Source organism: Suricata suricatta, chromosome 14, assembly GCF_006229205.1.
Source record: "Suricata suricatta isolate VVHF042 chromosome 14, meerkat_22Aug2017_6uvM2_HiC, whole genome shotgun sequence".
Classification (NCBI taxonomy): Eukaryota; Metazoa; Chordata; class Mammalia; order Carnivora; family Herpestidae; genus Suricata; species Suricata suricatta.
This window is the reverse complement of record NC_043713.1, coordinates 82,931,566-82,951,170: the sequence shown is the minus strand read 5'-3', so window position 1 is coordinate 82,951,170 and position 19,605 is coordinate 82,931,566. Positions and strand designations below refer to the sequence as shown.

The 19,605-nt window shown below is 42.5% G+C and overlaps 1 protein-coding gene across 3 annotated transcripts in view; it reads left to right on the top strand.

The window, feature by feature from the left end:
- The window catches only part of CLIP1 (CAP-Gly domain containing linker protein 1), a 97,552-nt gene that overhangs the window by 17,518 nt on the left and 60,429 nt on the right, over window positions 1–19,605 (top strand). For all 3 annotated transcript variants that reach the window (XM_029922018.1, XM_029922017.1, XM_029922019.1), the window contains exons 4-5: window positions 15,226–15,350; window positions 16,033–16,255. In XM_029922018.1, the coding sequence (XP_029777878.1) occupies window positions 15,226–15,350; window positions 16,033–16,255 (348 nt within the window). The remainder of the gene's footprint in view (window positions 1–15,225; window positions 15,351–16,032; window positions 16,256–19,605) is intronic.

The window sequence follows — 19,605 nt, the reverse complement described above, 5'->3', positions numbered from 1 at the left end:
TTTCTGAGGTCACTGTATTGAACTGAGACTAGTTACTGATGAATGGTTGAAATGCACACAGACAGGCTTAGCGTCTCTTCTAGAGGGACCACTTCACTCATTTATATATATTCTAATTATTGGGTTTATGTGTGAAAATGCAGCAAATTAGTAACTGGCTATATAGTATGAGCATAAGTTTGCAGTGGTTAGTTTGAATTTCATCTACCAGTTTAGCCAAAAGAATGTGGAATTTATAATTTGTAATTATTACTTGACAAAACAAGCTCAGAAGTGGACTTAGATGAGTTTATGAAAGTTTTTACTCCTTGGTTCTTAATTTTTGCTTTAAGGATGGTGTTTAGGTGTATATAAGATCCTGTTTCCTTAGGTGTCTTAAAAAACTCAGACATTATGGGATATTTCAGAATTTCTGTGCCTCTGAAATTACCAGGTTCAGATCTAGAAAGAGGAAGGAAATGTACAGTAGTTTCTGTTTACTAATAGGCAAGAAACACAACATGTAAGGTCTGTATTTAATTCTAGAACCCTTGAATTTATGACAATGATTGATGTGTTCTTTGTTTTAAACAAGAGGCTAAAAACACAAGCCGAGCGCCAGCTTTGTTTTTGTGACCTCAGCAAGTTATTAACTTCCCAGTTTCCTCACCCATAAGAACGAGATAATAGTACTAATCTCCTAGCATCATTGGAAGGATTAAATTAGATAATGCATTTACATTTCTTAGCAATGCTTGGTAGACCGCAAACACTTGAGGTGGTAGCTCTTTTTCTCACTGGTGAAAATTTAAAGCTTCACTCTGTTTCACTCTGAACACTTCAGGTCAGTCAAGGCGTGAAGTTGGTCAGCAGTCTCTAACCCTATGCTCTTTGTTTCCTTGTATCTGTTGAGCAGCTGTAGAAATTGCCAGGCATGGCAGCTTCCAGTAATGCAATGGGAAGACGGGAAGAGCTGTTAGCCCCTTGTGTGCCCCATGTCGTGTTTCCACTGTGCTCTGGAGGGGCCCCGTGGAACTGAGGAGATGGAGGCTCGGAGAAGTGCGGTCACTAGTTCAGGGCTTCCAACCTGAAGAGGAGTGGACATGCAGTTTAAATTTCGGTCTTTTTATTCAGGTGCCTGTTGCGGAGTGCATAATTTTTTTTTAATGTTTATTTTTGAGGGAGAAAGATCATGCACGTGCCCAGGAAAGGGGAGAGAGAGAGAGAGAGAGAGAGAGAGAGAGAGGAGAGAGAGAGAGAGAGTGTGAGACTTCCACACAGGCTCTGTGCTGTCAGCACAGAGCCCAATGCAGGGCTTGAACTCACAAACCATGAGATCTTGACCTGAGCTGAAATCAAGAGTTGGACACTTTAACCGACTGAGCCATCCAGGCCCCTGACAGTATAAATGTAAAGTCAGAAGTGTTCTTTGTGGTTTTGTTGTGTTATAAAATAAGCAAACTTAAGCCCAGAAAAATGAAGTGACTACCTACGGGTCACATAGTGAGTTCACAGATTTTAGAGTTACGACCCAGGACTTCTGCCTCCCAGGCCTGTAGCACCATGATTCCAGGAGGCCTCACATACCTGTGGGGGCCTTCTAATACCTCTTACCTTCAAGGGATTCCTTCTGGATCCCTTTGTTTCAAGGTCAGTGGGTTCCGTCTTCGTTAGAATCATGAATTTCAAAGGGGGATGCGTCAGAACTTAGAGCATTTTTAAGACAGCATTTCCATATGATGCAACTCAACCTATATCTCATTTGTTTAGCTGATGTTAACTTGCTGTACCAATTTTGAATTTGGTACAATTGCTGTTTTGTGACAACAAAGGCTTTTTGATGTTTACTTTTTTTTCTTCTCTATAGATATTGCGGCCATGAATGCCTTTAATTTTTTTTTTTTTGCTGTGTATATATATCTTACTTTCATTGGATAAATTCATAGAGGTGGAATTACTAGGTTAAAGGGAATAAACATTTTTAAGACTTATGGTACATACTCACATAGTAAGCTTTGGTTCTGTCAGAAGCCTGTTCCCCTGGCACAGGACTGCTTTGTAGATTAGATTGCAGGTTACATGCGATGCCAGACCAAGTGCTTATCTGTAAACACCTTCTTTCTTTCCCATTTGAGACAGTACATGGCATACTTTAAAAACAAGAAACTCCCCTTTTCCACCAACCAAAGTGAGAAAGAGTTGATTGAAATACCGGTCCAGTGGTATACTGCTTGACTGCTCAAACAGCCGAAATGACAAGGTCAGCATGGTTCAACTCCCAACAGAAGGCTCTCAGGAGGATGTCGTGATTAAAGTGGACCTGAAAGATAGAACTGGGCTGCCAAAGGAAGTGGTGGTGGGCAGAGGGAGCCTTGTAGCTGAGGAAAGGGCAGACTCCCCGAGATGGGAAGGAGTTGGCATGTTTGAGGAAGAGGCCAGTGTCCTTGCCCAGGTACAGTGTGGTAGGAGGTGAGGCTAGTTAACTAGGTGGGGCCTGCAGGGGCAGGTAACGCGGAGCCTAGGAGGACAGGCTGTGTTCTGGTTAGGAACAAGAGTGATGTTAGATTTGTAGCTTGGGAAGATCACTCTGGCCGCTCTGTACGGACTGGACTGGAGGTGGGTAAAAGGTTGGAGGAGGTGACCTTTCTTTGAAGAGGTTGGACATTGAAGGAGAGTACAGATGTCAGGCTAATGCTGGAGGAGTGCTGGGTCTTAGGAAGATTTTGTTTATTTTATTTTTTTAAAGATGGCAGCATCTGGAGTATTTATATCCTGACTAAAATGATCTAGACCCAAGGAACAGGTTACAGACACAGTAGAGAGAGGATCGGTGGTGGACTGACGTTCCTGGAAAGAGATGTCACCCAAGCTCATACACGGGGAATTAACTGGCTTGTAATGAACAGACAGAGACTTCCTCCATTTTTATGGGAAGGAAGAAGGTGAATCCGCAGACAAAGGTTGAATTGTAGAGGTTTAAATGGTGTATTTCTGGGAAAATTTTAATGACACATCCATAAACTAGCATACTTGGAATGGAATTTAAGTTGAATCTATGAAAATTTTAAGTCTTATGAGTGTATTATTGGAAGCGATAAAATTATTTACTGCCTTTGATTGCTATTTCTAGGAGAAATTACAGGAGTACCTTAGAGCCACAGCATTTTAGAGCCTGGATGGGATCTTTTGAGATCACCAAATGCCTTGTTTTGCTTATAATACTGAAGCCCAGAGAAGAAATATGACTTGCATCAGGTTGTATAGGTTTGTGATAAATGTGTGCGCGAATCACTGTCCTTTTGTCCCAGTTCCTGTGTTTTTCCTACTTCAACATGCTGCTTTGTTTAATAGAAATCTTTGATTTTGGGGCGCCTGGGTGGCTCAGTTGGTTAAGTGCCTGCCTTCGGCTCAAGTCATGGTCTTGCAGTTCGTTAGTTCGAGCCCTGGATTGGGCTCTGCGCTGACAGCTCAGAGCCTGGAGCCTGCTTCAGGTTTTGTGTCTCCTTCTCTATCTACCCTCCCCCACTTGTGCTCTCTCTCTCTCTCTCTCTCTCCCTCTCTCAAAAATAAACATTAAAAATTTTTTTAAAAGATGAATTTATTAAGGAAGTTAGATATGGAAATCTGAAATATTTGATACGGAATTTTCCTAGTTAAAGAAAAAGACTGTTGGTTACCAAAATCCTAGTGAAACTAAGATCATCAGATCACTATTATGGGAGACTTGTTCTAGAATGTTCCCAGTCCCACCCACGGGGCTCTCATGGCTCCTGCCATGTTGAACTGGTGCAGAGAAGCCAGCAGTTGAACTTGCCTTCTCCATACCCTTGCCCTCTGTAACTTCACTTGTTTAGCCCATTGCAGGAAGAGCAAGAAAGTGGATTTCTGCATTGGGTGCGGTGTTTAGCCAAACAACCTGTGTCTTCAAGTGGGAGCTCTGGAGCTATGACTGTATCTTAGGAAGTGCTTCTTAGGAAGGCAGTTTAGGGCTTGCTGAAGCTCCCCCTTGTGACCCCCTCCTCCCCTGACCCGTATGCTCACAGTCGCCAGCAGGATGAATTAACCATGAAGTTAAATTGTGCAGATTTTGGTAATATCTTGAGGAGGGTCCATCAGAGCTGATGGTAACAAACCCATCTGTGTCCTTCCCGTCTCTCTCTGGCCTCTCTGTGCTCCCTTTTGTCCTCATGAATATTGCATGGATCTCCCTGAAGATTGCTTTAGCCCATCCGGTATGGTGAGCTGCTTTGGCATCATATTGTGGCTCACTGGACTCCGAGAGACCTACCTCATTGCAGACTGGGAATCTCTGGAGTAACTCATTGCCCTGAATGCTTTTGAGATGGTCTTGCTGCATTTTGGGGTATGTTTGATATTTCAAGGAGGTGATGTCAGGTTCTTGAAGAATGTGACTGACTTCCAGCTGTGTGTTTCAACATGGTTGTCTCCATGTCTGGAACTGTATGTTCTGTGCTGAATTTTTGGCTTATGACTGTATATGAGAAGGAGACTTTAGCACTTTACTTTTAAAGTGACAAGCTTAATGTTCTTATAAGCTGCTCCCAGAGCTCTTACACTAAGAATCTTACAGTATAGATGTGTAGCTCTTTTGAATACTGTGAAAGAAGAAAAAAGTTTTCCTGAAAATTAAAAATACCCATTATTCATAAGATTTATTTTGCATGTGCTTGAATCTTAAATAACTATAGTTCAGTATATACTTCTTGTCTTTTTTGACTTGTTCAATGTTATGTTTGTGAGATCTATCTATAACTTATTAATTTAAAACAGACATGGTAGGGTCATATTGTGTAAACACTGCTTCACAATATACTTCTGTAGATTGGAGGCATATCTATGCTAGTAAATACAGCTCTTTATTAAAATAATGAGCGCCTCAGTGGCTCAGTAGGTTAAGTACCTAACTCTTGATTTTGGCTCAGGTCATGATCTTGCGGTTCATGAATTCAAGCCACACATCTGCCACTGTGCTGACAGTGCGGAGCCTGCTTGAGATTCATTCTTTCTCTCTCTTTCTCTCTGCCCTTTCCCTGCTTGTGTCCTATCTCTCTAAAGACAAATAAATAAACTTAAAAAAAAAAAGTTACTGTTTGCTATCACACTGTTTGGAAGTACTGTGCCTAATTTAATCATAGGCATTAGATTTCTCCCATTGTTTTTCCTAGAAATTTTCTGTGTAAAGAAATATATAAACGTTTAAAATTATAATATATTGCCAAATTATAGTCCAGAGCACCATTACCATTTTATGTTTACACAAACCATACATAAATATGCCCTTAAAAAATTATTTTTTATGTCTTTATTTTGAGTGGGGAAGGGGCAGAGAGAGAGGGAGACACAAAATCTGAAGGAGGCTCCAGGCTCTGAGCTGTCAACACAGAGCCCGATGCAGGGCTTGAACCCATGGACTATGAGATCATGACCTGAGCCAAAGTCAGAAGCTTAACTGACTGAGCCACCCAGGCGCCCATGTAAATATGCCCTTTCTAATAGTTTAATTTCTTCTGTTTTCCTCATTCTTCTTACCAGTGAGTTAAACCCCCCAATCTTTGAGTCTGGTTATTCCATTGCACTTATATTGGACATTTGTTCATCATCTACCTGGGCAGGTTCTTGTGGAAGCTGTTCTTTACCATGACCTTTCTGTACCTTGATTGCTGGATAGTCGGTTATTTTGAAATACAGTAAGATCTGTTAATTTGTATACCCAAAGTTGAGAAGACTCTAGATAGTCACATTATGCTAAACATTTTTTGGAGGGGCACCTGGGTGGCTCAGTTGGTTAAGCATCCAGTTCTTGCCCTACATGGGGTTCTGCTCTGATACCACAGAGCCTACTTGGGATTCTCTCTCTCTCCCTCTCCACCCCTCTCCTGCTCACTCTTTTTTCAAAACAAATAAGTGCTTAAAAAATACAAAACAAAACTCTTTTTGGAGACCTTGGCTGAATATGGGGATCTTTTCCAACACAATAGATTTTACTCGGGGAAATGCAGACAGCTTCACAGTACTGGTAAGAAGCTGGCTCCTCTTTGTGCACAGCCAGGGCCCAGGAGAATCACATCCTAGCAGTTCATGATGGGTGCAGATGCCCTTCCTCCTCCTCCCTGCTTTCACTTGTGAGAGGGTAGAATAAGTGTGCTTTCCCCACTTTTCCATGTGAGGCTTAAGGACGCAGAAAGCCATCTGCTCATCAGATTTCATGTCTTTGGTTTCATCCTCCCCCTTCCTCTCTCTAGCCCTGTTCTGCACTATCTGAAGGGGGCCAGCATCACCTTCACCTGGACCTCCAGGCCACTGTCCAGGCCACTACCTGTCTCTTCCCATTCTGTTCTCCACACAGTTACAAAGTGGTGGATCTAAAATGTAGACCTGATTGTGCTCTTCCCACATAAAACCCTTAATGGTGCTTTGTCTGCATCCGTGGTTTTGTTTTTTGCAATGTTGAGAGTGTTCTCTCCAGGGCTCAGTCCCCGCGCCTGGCTAATTAGTGTGAGATGAGGTTCTTTTTGCAAATGGAAGATACCTAACAGATACCAAAGCTGGTATCTCTCCAGCCTTGAGAACTTTATGTAGGCTCTTGTGGCTCCGGAAGTTCTGGTTGAGAACACAGATCATTCTGTCCTACTGTGCGACTCGGAGACAGGAAAGATTGCTGCCAGGGCTGAGTCTCATGTTGGAAAGCCTGTTACTAGATCACATCTTCTGACTCTTAATGTTGCTTTCATGAAATCTTTAAGCAGAATTAATGAAAATATCTTGAACCTGAGACTCAGAAGTTTGGGCAAAGAATATTTTGAACAGGGTTTCTAGAGATGGAAAAATGTAGAAAACTTCTTTGCAGCTTCTCAGGGATTGGTAATGGATTTGTTGACTTCTTCCTGGTTCCCAGGTAATTTTTCCAGGGAACATTTGTTTAATATACATACACAGTATGGTTGGCTGTTACATGCTGGATCATTTTTTTGTGGTAGTATTCTAGAAATACTATGAGTGATAGAGTGAAATAGTTACAAGTTAATCTAGGTAGTGAGCATACTAGCATCTTTATACATTTTTATATGTCTTTTATCTTTAAAACTAAGTAAACTAAGAGCTGCAGTCTGATACCCAGGTGGCATTTCAGTTTTTCCTCATTGCCAGCCCCTTAAGGGAATCCTATTCTTGCTGCTGTGACATACATCCATTACCCCATTTATCATCCTTCTTTTAAAAAGCAAAACCTATCTTCTATGTGGGTATAAAAGATAGCTGGTATATATATATTTTTAATCTTTTATTTTTTTATGTTTTTATTTTGAGTGAAAGTGTAAGCATAAGTTGGGGAGGGGCAGAGAAGAGAGAGAGAGAGAGAGAGAGAGAGAGAGAGAGAGAGAGAGAATCCCAAGCACTTTCAGGGCAGAGCCTGACATGGGGCTCAATCTCACAAACTGTGAGACCATGACCTGAGCCAAAATCAAGAGTCTGATGATCAACTGACTGAGCCACTCTCGCACCCCTCTATTTTGTTTTTAAACAACTTTATGGAGGTATAATACATGCATCTATTGTGAGTGTACAATTCAGTGGTGTTTAATAAATGTATAGAGTTATATAATTTCTACATTCCAGTTTTAGAACATTTCTAGCACCCCAAAAAGTTCCCTTTTACCAGTGGGCAAGTAATTTTCCGCTCCCACCTCCAGCCCTAGGCAATCACTTGTCTGCTTTCTGTCTTATGCCTTTCCTGGACATTTTCTATAAATGCCATTATATAACATATAGTTTTTTGTGTGTCTGGCCTCTCCCATGTAGCATAATGTTTTAAGGTTCATCATATTGTAGCTCCTTGCTTTTCATGGCTAAATATATTCCATTTTATGGATATATCACTTTTCATTCTCCATTCACCTATGTATTTTCTTAATTTTTTGTTAAAGGAATTCCTGTTCCTACTTCAAAATGTCCTGATTTTGGTACTTACTTATAAGCTTGTGTAAAAAAATAGTTCTGTGCCCATGCTCTGATGTAGCAAGTTAACCCTTCCTGACCGCACCCCCTTTTTCTTTCTGCTTTTTAGTATTCTCATAGGCTTTGCAGAAGGGAAGATGAATTTCAAGAGTTAATGTGCAAAGCAAGCATAACATTGTCTTTATAATTATACCGTCTTTTTTTTTTTTAACCTGTTTGTTCTCAGGAGAGTGAGCGCTTCTGAGAGGATGCCTGGTCCACGTCATCTGCACTTGTATGATTTTTCTAAGGGGCTTACTTACTATCATGTTCGAGATGGAGAGACTCAAAATGATGACAGGGAGTGTGGAAACGGCGATGTTTACTTAGCCCAGGGACCCTGTAACAGCTGTATTTAACACCTTCAGTAAATATGCTGAGTGTCTACTCTGTGCCACACCTTGTTCTTGGTGCTGTGGATTTGGCAGTGACCAAAACCAGTACACTGCTGTCTAATAGGGCTTCCTATCACATTAGAGTAAAAATCTGAATTCCCTCCTGCGACCTGCAGGGCCCAAGTGTTCCGGGTCCTGCCCACCCTGCCGACCTTCTCTCCCTCAAATGTCTCCCTTCCCTACTCCACTCAGCCACGCTGGCCTCCTTGCTGTTTCCAACCCCCAGACTCATTCGCACCTTGGGATTTGCTGTTTTTCTTCTTGGAAGGTTCTGCCCCTGGGTCTTCACATGATTAGTGACTAGTAGTCATTTGAGCCTTGGCTCAAAGGTCACCTCCTTTAGGATCCTTTTCCTGCCGCCCCAGCTGAAAACCCTCCACTGGTGCTGACACATCACCTGATTTTGTTTTGTTTCCTAGCCCTCTACAGTACTTAAAACGTTCGTTTTGCTTCTTTACTTGTTGAGTGTCCATTTTCCCCTGACCAAAATTTAGGCTCCATGAAAGTCTAGAGACTTTGTATGTCATTCATGATCATATCCCCAGCACTTAGGATGGTGCCTGACACATAGTAGGTGCTCATAGATATTGTTAAAGAACCAGAGGGTTTTCAGTATCCTTGAAGGGGGGGCGGGTAAAATTGTAAAGGATGACCACAAGAGGTGCAGCTAGGGGAGCCATGGGGAAAACAGGTTAGGAAGGTTTTACCCTTCTCTGTGGGGGACTTGCTCGAAAGAACCACCCCAAGTGGGGTTGGCCCTCTAGTTGAGGTGATACGAAATACCTGTGCTGCCACCTTCATTTCACCACTGGTTAGGTTTTAAGTCAGGGCTAAATTTGTACTTAGTAAATACCAATTAGTCATATTTACCTTTTTATAAATAAGCTCCTTAAATTAGAATATGGCAGACAAGAGGCCATCTCAGGAAGTTTTGTTGTTCATAATATTCCTCTGAAACAGTCCCTCATTACCACTCATTGAACAGCTGACGGCTTAGTAAACCAAGACGCAGGGAGACTCCGTGGCTTGTTTGGGATTGGTACTAACTCGAGGGTTCGGAGGGCGTCAGGTGTTTCCTCTTTCCTGTTTGTGGACCTGCTCATTAGCTGGCCGAATTTATCAGTGTTCTTGTTTGTCAGAGGAGTTTGCAAGAAGAGTATTTGTATGTTTGCACAGCATTTTGTAGAAATCTCTTAAAGTTCTTACTGTTTGTTGCTGGAATTGGAATTGCTGGTCTCAATTTCTCTTATCAGTGACCAAAACTGTATTTCGTTTATATTTGTATCCCAAGGACCTCAGCACTCAAATATATATTAAATGAATGAACAAGAACTTACAAATCTGAGATTTTCTAAAGCATGAAAACAATGTTTTCCTTTAGTTGAGTTTCTAATTTAAGTTAATTTTTTTCTCTAGTAATGAGTTCTTTTTTTAAATATTTATTTATTTTTGAGAGAGAGAGACACACACAGAATCTTAAGCAGGTTCCAGGCCCGGAGCTGCCAGCCCAGAGCCTGACATGTAGCTCGAACTCAGGAATCATGAGATCATGACCTGAGCTAAAGTTGAATGCTTAACTGACTGAGCCACCCAGGCACCCATAAGCGTCCTTTCTGACTGCAGGCTTTTCACGACTGTGAACTTTTTTCTATGAACAGCAAGGTGACTTTGATTCCTGAAACTTCTCTGACAAATAACACACTCATAGGGTTTCTGCCCAGGGTGGAGTGTTTCATGAATGGCCAGACCACCTCGTTGAATAAAGCTTTTCTCACACTCCTTGCACTGATAGGGCTTCTCTTCTGTGATTACCTTTGGCTCTGAAGCTTTTTCCACAACAGGTACACTCATCGGGGCTTTGACCAGGGTGGATTCTCTCATGCAAGATTAGACCAGTCTTTTGTGCCGGAAGGACTCTCCACATTCCTGACCCTCATAGACCCTCTGTCTCACTCCTGGTGAATGAATCTTTCCTGTAGTGTCTTAGAATCTGAGGGGTTTTGTTCCAGCTTCTCTCTTTTTAAAGAATTGTGGAAATCATAGCTTGAGGATCCTGTGGGATCAGAGTGATCACATTGCTGGTGAGGGCTTCTGTCACCACATTGAGAAATGGTACGTTCTGGATATTGTCTTCCATGACAGTCCAGCAGGGTATCTGTTGGAAATCCAAACATGTCCATGCCTGCTGAGTGTCCTTAATCACTACCTGTTCATGAGATTCTTCCGTGGGCTGTCCTTAAACACCACAGCGGCCTGCACCAGTACAGACAGAGGCTGGTGCCAAGCCCACAGCAGCACCCACCTATTTGTGGTATATGTTGGTATATGTATTTTAATATTCTCAAGAAACAGAGCATGAGCGGAAGAAAGGACCAGAGAGAGAAAGAACACAGAATCTGAAGCAGGTTTCAGGCCCTGAGCAGTCAGCACAGAGCCCAGTGTGGGACTCGAACCCACGAACTGTGAGATCATGACCTGAGCCGAAGTCGGACGCTTAACTGACTGAGCCACCCAGGTGCCCCTGTGGCATTTAAAGAAAAAAAAAAGCTTCTGAATGAAGCCTGTGGTTTGCTTGTATTATTTATTGACTATGGCCTACTAGACGCCTCTTAGAAAAACAGTTGTCATGACAGTAACTTAGACTCACGCCCAAAGAATTCAACAGATTATCTGATGAGATTGTATCCTCTTTCATGACCTGTGTCCTGTTCATGTGATGCTTGGGTAGAGGGCAGCTCCGAGTGATGTGATCTAGGAGAGTGGAGAACACTGGGGTCAGCTTTGTGTAGATGACTATTTGTAGGTTCCATGAATACCAGTAAGAGTATTAAAAGGTCTAAGTGCCAGATCTAGCACTCGTATTCCCATTAGCGTGGGCAGACTCACTACTAGTATCTGTTAGAGCTCTACACTGTCAGACACTGCTCTAAGCAATTTTATGTGAATTGTTTTACTTTGTCCTCACAACAGCTCTAAAATTACCATTATCACCATTTTACTTATGAAGAAACTTTAGAAATTAAGCAACATGAGTAGTTAATAGAGCTGGCATTTGAATTTGTCCAGCTTCAGAGCCATGCTCTGTGTCAGCGTATTTCTTTCTTAACTCGCTTCTGAGATGTCACATTCAGTCTCAACCACGGGAGATCCTTTTCCTTCTGCCAGTTTATGTGGAAAACTGGCCTTTTCTACGTAGGTTCCAGTGGAGAAAGTCACTTTCTATTTATTCAGCAAATCTTTTTTGAGTGCTGTGCTGGGCTGGGCATTGCAGGCTGCAGTGCCACACACAACAGGGCTCCTGGCGTGGAGTTTTCTCCATCTCTGTCTTGCCTCGGTGACACCTGTCATGACACCAGGATGCTTCTCTAATGTCCTGGCGCTGCCTGCCTTCTGTCTCCTGCACATGCTCTTCCTGCCCGTTAAGGCCTGGAGTGCCTTAAACTATCTCCCGTGGTTCCTTAAATCAGTTTCACAAAAAGTTTCCCTTTCAGAGAAGAAGTACATAGGCTTGAGGAGCACCTGGGTGGCCTAGTTAGTTGAGCATCTGACTCTTGATTTTGGCTCAGGTCATGATCTCACAGTTGGGGATCGAGCCACACATTAGGCTCTACACGGACAGCACAGCACGGAATCTGCTTGGAATTCTCTGTCTCTCTCTGCCCTTCCCCCATCTCCCTCTCTCTCCCTCCCTCCCTCCCTCCCTCCCTCTCTCTCTCTCTCTCTCTCTCTTTCTCTCTCTCTCAATAAATAAATAAACTTTAAAAAGTACATATGCAGGGCGCCTGGGTGGCTCAGTCGGTTAAAGCCTCCGATTTCGGCTCAGGTCATGATCTCACATTCATGGGTTTGAGCCCCGTGTCGGGCTCTGTGCTGACAGCTCAGAGCCTGGAGCCTGCTTCAGATTTTGTGTCTCCCTCTCTCTCTGCCCCTCACTGCTCATGCTCTGTCTCTCTCTGTCTCAAAAATAAATAAAACATAAAAAAAAAAGTACATATGCTTTAGGCTTTAACTTTTTTCCATTTTTAACAAAGGGTTAAACAAAGCTGGAAAAACATCTGCCGTCTCAAACTCATAGAAAACCATATGCAGAGAAAATTTGAAACAAATGCCTTTAGTCTTAAAAAACAAGACAAAAAAATAAATGTAATATTGGTCTTAAGAAACTAGGAAGAAGTGCCTGACTGGCTTAGTTGGTAGAACATATGACTCTGGGTCTCTGGATTGTAAGTTCAAGCCCCATGTTGGGCCTAGAGCTTACTTAAAACAAAAAAATAGAGGCGCCTGGGTGGCTCAGTCGGTTAAACATCTGACTTTGGTTCGGGTCATGATGTCATAGTTCATGGGCTCGAGCCCCGTGTCAGGCTCTGTGCTGACAGCTCAGAACCTGGAGCCTGCTTCGGATTCTGTGTCTCCCTCTCTCTGCCTCTCGCCTGCTCACACTCTGTCTTTCTCAAAAATAAATAAACATAAAAGAAATAATAAAAATTAAAATTAAAAAAAAACTAAGAAGGAAGTAACGATAAACCAAAATGAAGTAGGAAAAAGGAAATAGTAAAGATAAAATATGAATTCAAGAAAACAGAGAATATCAGAAAAGAGAAAAAAAGCCTAAAAGCTGGTTCCTTTTTAAGATCGGTAAAATAAATTACCGTCCCAGGTTAACACAACTTGTTTTAGACTTAGTCAAACTTATTTTTAAATGTCTTAAATTAATTAAACCTACCTAATTATCAGTTGGGGCTGATTGAATAAACTGGAACATATCTACACAGTAGAATGGCCGCAGGTGCAGACAGAAGGAAGTTCTATGTGTTCTGCAAGGTGCAGCACAGTGCATGTAAAACACTAGCCTTTGTGTAAAAATAAAAGGGAGGAAAAGAACATACATTAACACTTCCTTTCATCTGCAAGGACAAATGCTAGGAGGAAGGAGGCATTGCTAATCAGTAGCCATGGTTCCCTGCGAGGTGGGAGCGGGCACTTGTGGACGGCAGTCGTGAGGAGACTTTTCCCTCCATGCGTCTTTCTTTCTTTCTTTCTTTCTTTCTTTCTTTCTTTCTTTCTTTCTTTCTCTCTCTCTCTCTCTTTCTTTCTTTCTTTCTTTCTTTCTTTCTTTCTTTCTTTCTTTCTTTCTTTCTTTCTTTCTTTGTTTCTTTCTTTCTTTCTTTCTTTCTCTTCCTTTTCTTTTCTTTCTTTTCTTTCTTTCTTTCTTTTTGAGAGAGACAGAGTGTGAGCAGGGGAGAGGCAGGAGAGAGGAAGATGGAGAATCCGAAGCAGGCTCTTCACTTCTAAAACTGCTCCTTTAAAAAAAAAAAAAAAAGTTTGATGCAGGGCTTGAACTCACGAACCATGACCTGAGCCAAAGTCGGACATTTAACTTACTAAGCCACCTAGGCACCCCGTGCATATGTCTTTTAGAATTTTTGGAACTATGAGAATGCACTGGTTATTCAGTAATTAATTTAAATTCATTATGTATAAGGGTTTTTCTATTTTTCAATCAATAAGAAAAAGGTGAACATCCCAAAAAAGACGTGAGGAAAGTGCCTCTCATGGTCCGTATGTGCTGCGGGATCCTAGCCCGCTGCAGCATGGCAGGGGTCATCTTGGGTGCTGAGAATATAGGCAAAATACTTATTTTCTTCCTTGTAATGATCTTAAGTTCCTACAGTGACTCCTCTTTGTAACAGAGGCAATTTATAAAGAAGCAGTTAGGAAAAAAGTAAGAAAATTTTTAAAAAGTACTCTGAAGAGTAGTAAGGGAAACCGGCGCTAGCGGAAAGGACACAGATAGTAAAGCAGCAGTAATTGTAATGCTTTGGCTCTAGCACAGACCTTGAACTTTCAAAGCTGTGGAAAGACTCACACATATCAGTGTGTTTTTAGTGTGCCCAAAATGATTATATGAAACAGAAAAGTAATGACAAAGAAGGAATAATTCATAAATGGTGGTGGGTAATTTTGGAAATAATGTTCACACAGTACATCAAACAATGGCGGGGACGGAGTTACACATTAAAGGAGACTGACAGCGTTGAGCAGTGCCTGTCAAATAGAATGTGAAGAATAGTAATCTTAATAGCCATGAGGAAACAGCCTCACAGTGGAAAATATCCATAGAGTTAAATTACTTTAAAGAATTCACATTTTCATACAACATACACTTAGGCCAAAAGCAAATGTGTGTAGATGTGTACCTGTCCTTAACATGTATGTATATCGCTTTCTGTGGATAAAGATGTAAAGGAAGTATGAGTATATAGACACAGCGTCTGTCACAGTGTAGTATAGATGAATTTTGTTTTCCTTTAATGACGTACCAGTTTTATCTTTGTAGCAAGTACTTATTTTTTTTAATGTTTATTTTTGAGAGTGTGCAAGTGGGGGAGGGGCAGATCTGAAGAGGACTCTGTGCTGACAGCAGAGATCCTGATGTGGGGCTCAAACCCACAAACCATGAGATCATGATCTGAGCCAAAGTCAGTTGCTCAACCAACTCGGCCACCCAAGTGTGCCTCGCAAATACTTATTTGGAAGCAGGAAAATCCCTTTGGAATAATAAAATATTTCTAATGAAGGGACGAATTAATTTGGAGGAGAGCCCAATGACTACATATGCTTAGGCTGTTTCATATCGGATCACCCTGGTAATGTCAGTCACTCAGGTAAACTTTGCCAATCTTTGGAGAAAGCTCTTTAAAAGTTGAAGAGAAGGCAAAGAGAAGCAGCTGTCAAGGGTAATGGCGGAGAGTCCTGTACTTAATTGGCAGTTGCAACTGCAAAGGATTAAGCTGTGGGATTCTGTTCATCTCTTTGTTTTTACATCCTCTTTTCCCAGGTTGGTGGCACCAAGGCTGGCGTAGTCCGGTTTCTTGGGGAGACTGACTTTGCCAAGGGGGAGTGGTGCGGTGTGGAGTTGGATGAGCCTCTTGGGAAGAACGACGGGGCTGTTGCTGGAACCAGGTTTGTCCGGAGTTGGAATCTCGCCTCCCTCTTGCACGTACAGGCCCTCAGGCAGCTCTCACCAAGAGCTGCACTTTCATTTCCTAAGGCTCACTGATTTTCCCCCCACCAGAATGGGAGATATTCTTTTAACTGTCTCTCTTAGTAATATGTAATGCATCTGAGTAGACTCTGAACAAGCATTTGATTTATTAATTTTTTAGAGCAGTTTTAGTTTCATAGCAAAATTGAGAGGAATGTACAGAATTCCCACATGTCCCTTGCTCCTGACGTGCACAGCCTCCCCAACTATCAACACCCTGCACGCCATGGTACATTTGTTACAACTGATGAACCTAGATTGACACATCATAGTCTGAACCCCACTGTTCTCAGTTTATCAGCTAGATCTGTTTATTCCCTTTGGCCTTTAGTAGATCTTTAGTAATAGATCAGTACTTCTGTCTCTGAGTATCATATTGTTGTTTTTTAGTGTTTTCTAAAACAGCATGGAGGTTATCAGCCCGCATATATGTGAATGCTACATGCTGGTTGATCACCCCAGCATATTGGTAGAATGTGCAGCAAACCAGTCATGAGTTACAACCAAAAAACTATGCTTTTGGTTATAGTTATTTCTTGTAATTAAGTTTTGTTTTTGTTTTTGTTTTTTTGGTCACTGCTTTTATTGTTTTCTCTAAAGGTATTTTCAGTGCCAACCGAAATATGGCTTGTTTGCTCCTGTCCACAAAGTAACCAAGATTGGCTTCCCTTCCACGACGCCGGCCAAAGCCAAGGCTGCTGCTGTGAGGCGAGTGATGGCAACCACGCCCGCCAGCCTGAAGCGCAGCCCTTCTGCCTCGTCTCTCAGCTCCATGAGCTCGGTGGCCTCCTCCGTGAGCAGCAAGCCCAGCCGGACCGGATTGGTAAGCCTCCCCGTCCTCACTGCACGCCTCTCCCTTCCAGGCACCACGAACGCCTGCAGCTGGGAGACCTGCTTTGCTTTAGGGGCTATTAACTTGCCTTGGACTGAGTGCTAGTTGTAGCTTGTTGGATGTCCGTTCCAGGTGTCCTACAACAGAGTTTTAGCAAGGAGATAGATTGTGAAATAGAGTTTTGAACTCTGCTTTCAGGTTCTTAGGGCTCAAGGATGTACTAGTTCTTGGTGCGTCTGTAGTAACTGCTGAGTCTAACATGGGGTGATTTTCTCTGAAATTATTTTGGGCACACGAATGACAGGAAAACGTTTTCCTCAACAACTTAGGTCTCTGATTGGAAACAATTTGAGGAACTAAAGTATTCTGAGAAAAATCATGTTCTTAGAATTTAGGGAGTATGTTAATACAGTCTAACCCGCCGAGAGCGGTTAGCGTGTGGGGGGTTCCTGTCTTGCGCCAGAGGACGCAGGGTGGAACTAACAGAACTTGCAAAGATGCTAGGAGGTGCCACGCCGTGTCTCCTCCCTCCATCTCTTCCTCTCCCTTCTGTTTCCTCTCTCTCCCTTTTCCCCATTAGATCAGTAAAAATAGATCAGAATTAAAAGAGGCAGAGGTGGTTCATTCTGTTTGTTAATACGGTGTTTTATTAGGGTCAGAGCGACAACTTTTTGGCTCATCACCTACCAGTAAATTTATTTACTCGACGTGAGGCAAATACTGTTTCGCTTTGTATGGCAGCGTAAGCCTGCGCTCCAGACCGAATTCTGGGTCTCTGTGTTTTGACCGTAAACTACAGACAGGAGGGAGGATGTTAAGTGGTGTGATTGAGAGGAAGGCTGCTGGCCTGTTTTACCGTTTTGCCCTCTCTTTCACGGCTCCCAGTCCTTGGGAAGAGAAAGGGGAGCATTCTTTCCTTCTCGTGTAGGGTGAGGGAGGCATGCTCCTCTGCTTGCCGGCTGGACTTTCTTTGTCTTAAATTCAGGTAAAATAAGTAACCTGCATGGACTACTTCATTTTGCATATGGAAAGAAAGTCTGCATCTTCAACAGAAAAATTACAAATGGATTTTTACAAGAAAGGCTTGATAAGAGCAGTGACATAGAGATGAAGCCACCCCTCTTTGGACAAAGCCTTGTTCAGCAAACTCACATGGACATCTAGTCTACTTTGCCAATCCAGGAACAAGTCCATGGAAGTGTCTTCTCTGGATTAGGAATTCTTCCTTGAATAACTTCTATTACGTTGTAATTGTATGTGTCCATTTCTTTGGAAGACAACCAAGCTCTCCCTGCTCCCCCCAAACTCTCCTCTTTTCAGACCAGTTCTGATCCGTCTTAGCTCACCTCACTCAGTGAAGAGAAGTGACAAAAGAAAAAGAGTCTTCTTATGTTGTAAAACAGCTTGATTTTTGCATATCTTTTTATAGAGGTTGGCTGTAGTTTCTAAACCAAAAATCACCATAAAGGAATATGCAAAAATACAGAAAAAGGGACTTCCTAGAAATACATCTCCCCACCATAATCACATGCATATGCATGGAAAGGTCTAATGATTCTTGAATGCAGAATGGTCCTCCGGAAGTACTGAGCACAGAGGTGTCCAAGTGCTCTGATTTCTCAGGCCCGTGTCATTTTTTCCTAGAGCCCCTGGGTGGAAAGAAATAGCCAGCAGTTCTGTTTATGAAGCAACTAAGTCCAAACAAGTTAATATCTATGTTCTAGAAAGTTAGCAGTTGTTCAAAAAGAATGATCCACATTGAGAGGGGAAAAAAATGTTTATAGTTAATTCTTAAATAACCAGGCTTACTATTAGGTTGTATGCCCCTCTTGGGCACTGCACATGCTTGTCAAACCTTGGAGTCTCACTGAACACTGCCACCCTCCTTTCCTGTGACACATTGATTTTTTGACAGTACTGGCTTTTTGTCACTGGCAGCAGCCAAGGCCCAGCTTTGGGAAGGCACAACGTTATCAAAAGGAATGTAGTCCAGTTGCCTCAAACTCCATTGCCCCAAGTTGGTAGTTTGCACGGTGTACAACAGGTGTTCCCCTTGAAATTTGAAAATCTTCCACAATGCCCAGTGCTTAGCTGCAGCGCTCTGGGTTACCTCTGTGCAGGGAACCTCAGAGTTAGTGTGTCCCGGAGGCAACATTAGTACGAGAAAGTATAATTTGAACCATGTAATGAAATTGGAAAGCCGAGGTCAGATGGTTAAAAGAACACTCTTCCCTGCCCCAGTATGTTTAAGTAATTCAAGAAATTATGCGAAAAAGAAACAGAAATAGAAACCCTAAGAGTAAAGGAATCCATTGAAGCCCCAGATTGTCTAAGTATTAATGACAGATCCTCAGTCTCTCTGCCTTCTGGACGAGGGCTCAGATAGACTCATGAAGAGCAGATGAGGCTTTGATTGCAGGAGATGAAGTCAGGGCCGACTTGATTCAGATCAGCGATCTGATCTCTAAGACAAGGCCTTGGACAAGCACTTGCCAAGGAATGAGGCCTTTCCTGAACTCCTCCCAGCCCCTGGAGCCTCACTTGGAAGAATGCTCTTCAACTAGTCCACATTACCCGTTGCCATAATAGGAGGAGGTCTCCTCAGCATTGAGGAGTCGGTATGGGAAACAGCACAGAGTCACAGAGGACCCAGGCAGCTTGCTTTCTGCACCCCTCCCCCTGCCACCTTTCTGATCTGCCTTATTCTCTGACTCCTCCTGCTTTCCTCTCTGCTCTCCTTTCCCCTCCTCCCATCCCCTCCTTCTTGTTCTCCACAGATTCTCTTTCCCTGTTTTTCCTCTCTCTGCATGTTCTCTCTCTCTCTCTTTCCCCCCTCCCCCCCTCGCTTAGGGAGTATGTTAATACTGTCTGTCTGTCTCTCACGCATGGACTTGCCCACACACATGCACTTTTGAAGGCAGGTAGAGTTTTTCTCTTCATCTGATTTTCATAACTCTCTTGGGTGATTGGGATTCAGGTCTTCAAGTTCTGGATTCCTGGGTGAGATCTCCTGTGCCTTTCATTTGTTTAAAAAAGTTTTTATTTAAATTAATAAATTTAATTAACAAAGTAATTTCAGGTGTACAATTTAGTGATTCAACACTTCTCTACAACACTCGGTGCTCATCACAGGTTTCCTCCTTAATCCCCACCACGTCACCTGTTTCCCCCATCCTCCCGTCTATCCCCCCAGTAACCATCAGTTTGTTCTCTTAAGAGTCTGTTTCTTGGTTTGTCTCTTTTTCTTTTTTTTGCTCGTTTGTTTTGTTTCTTAAATTCCACATATGAATGAAATCATATGGTATGCCTTTTCTCTGACTTATTTCTCTTAGTATTATACT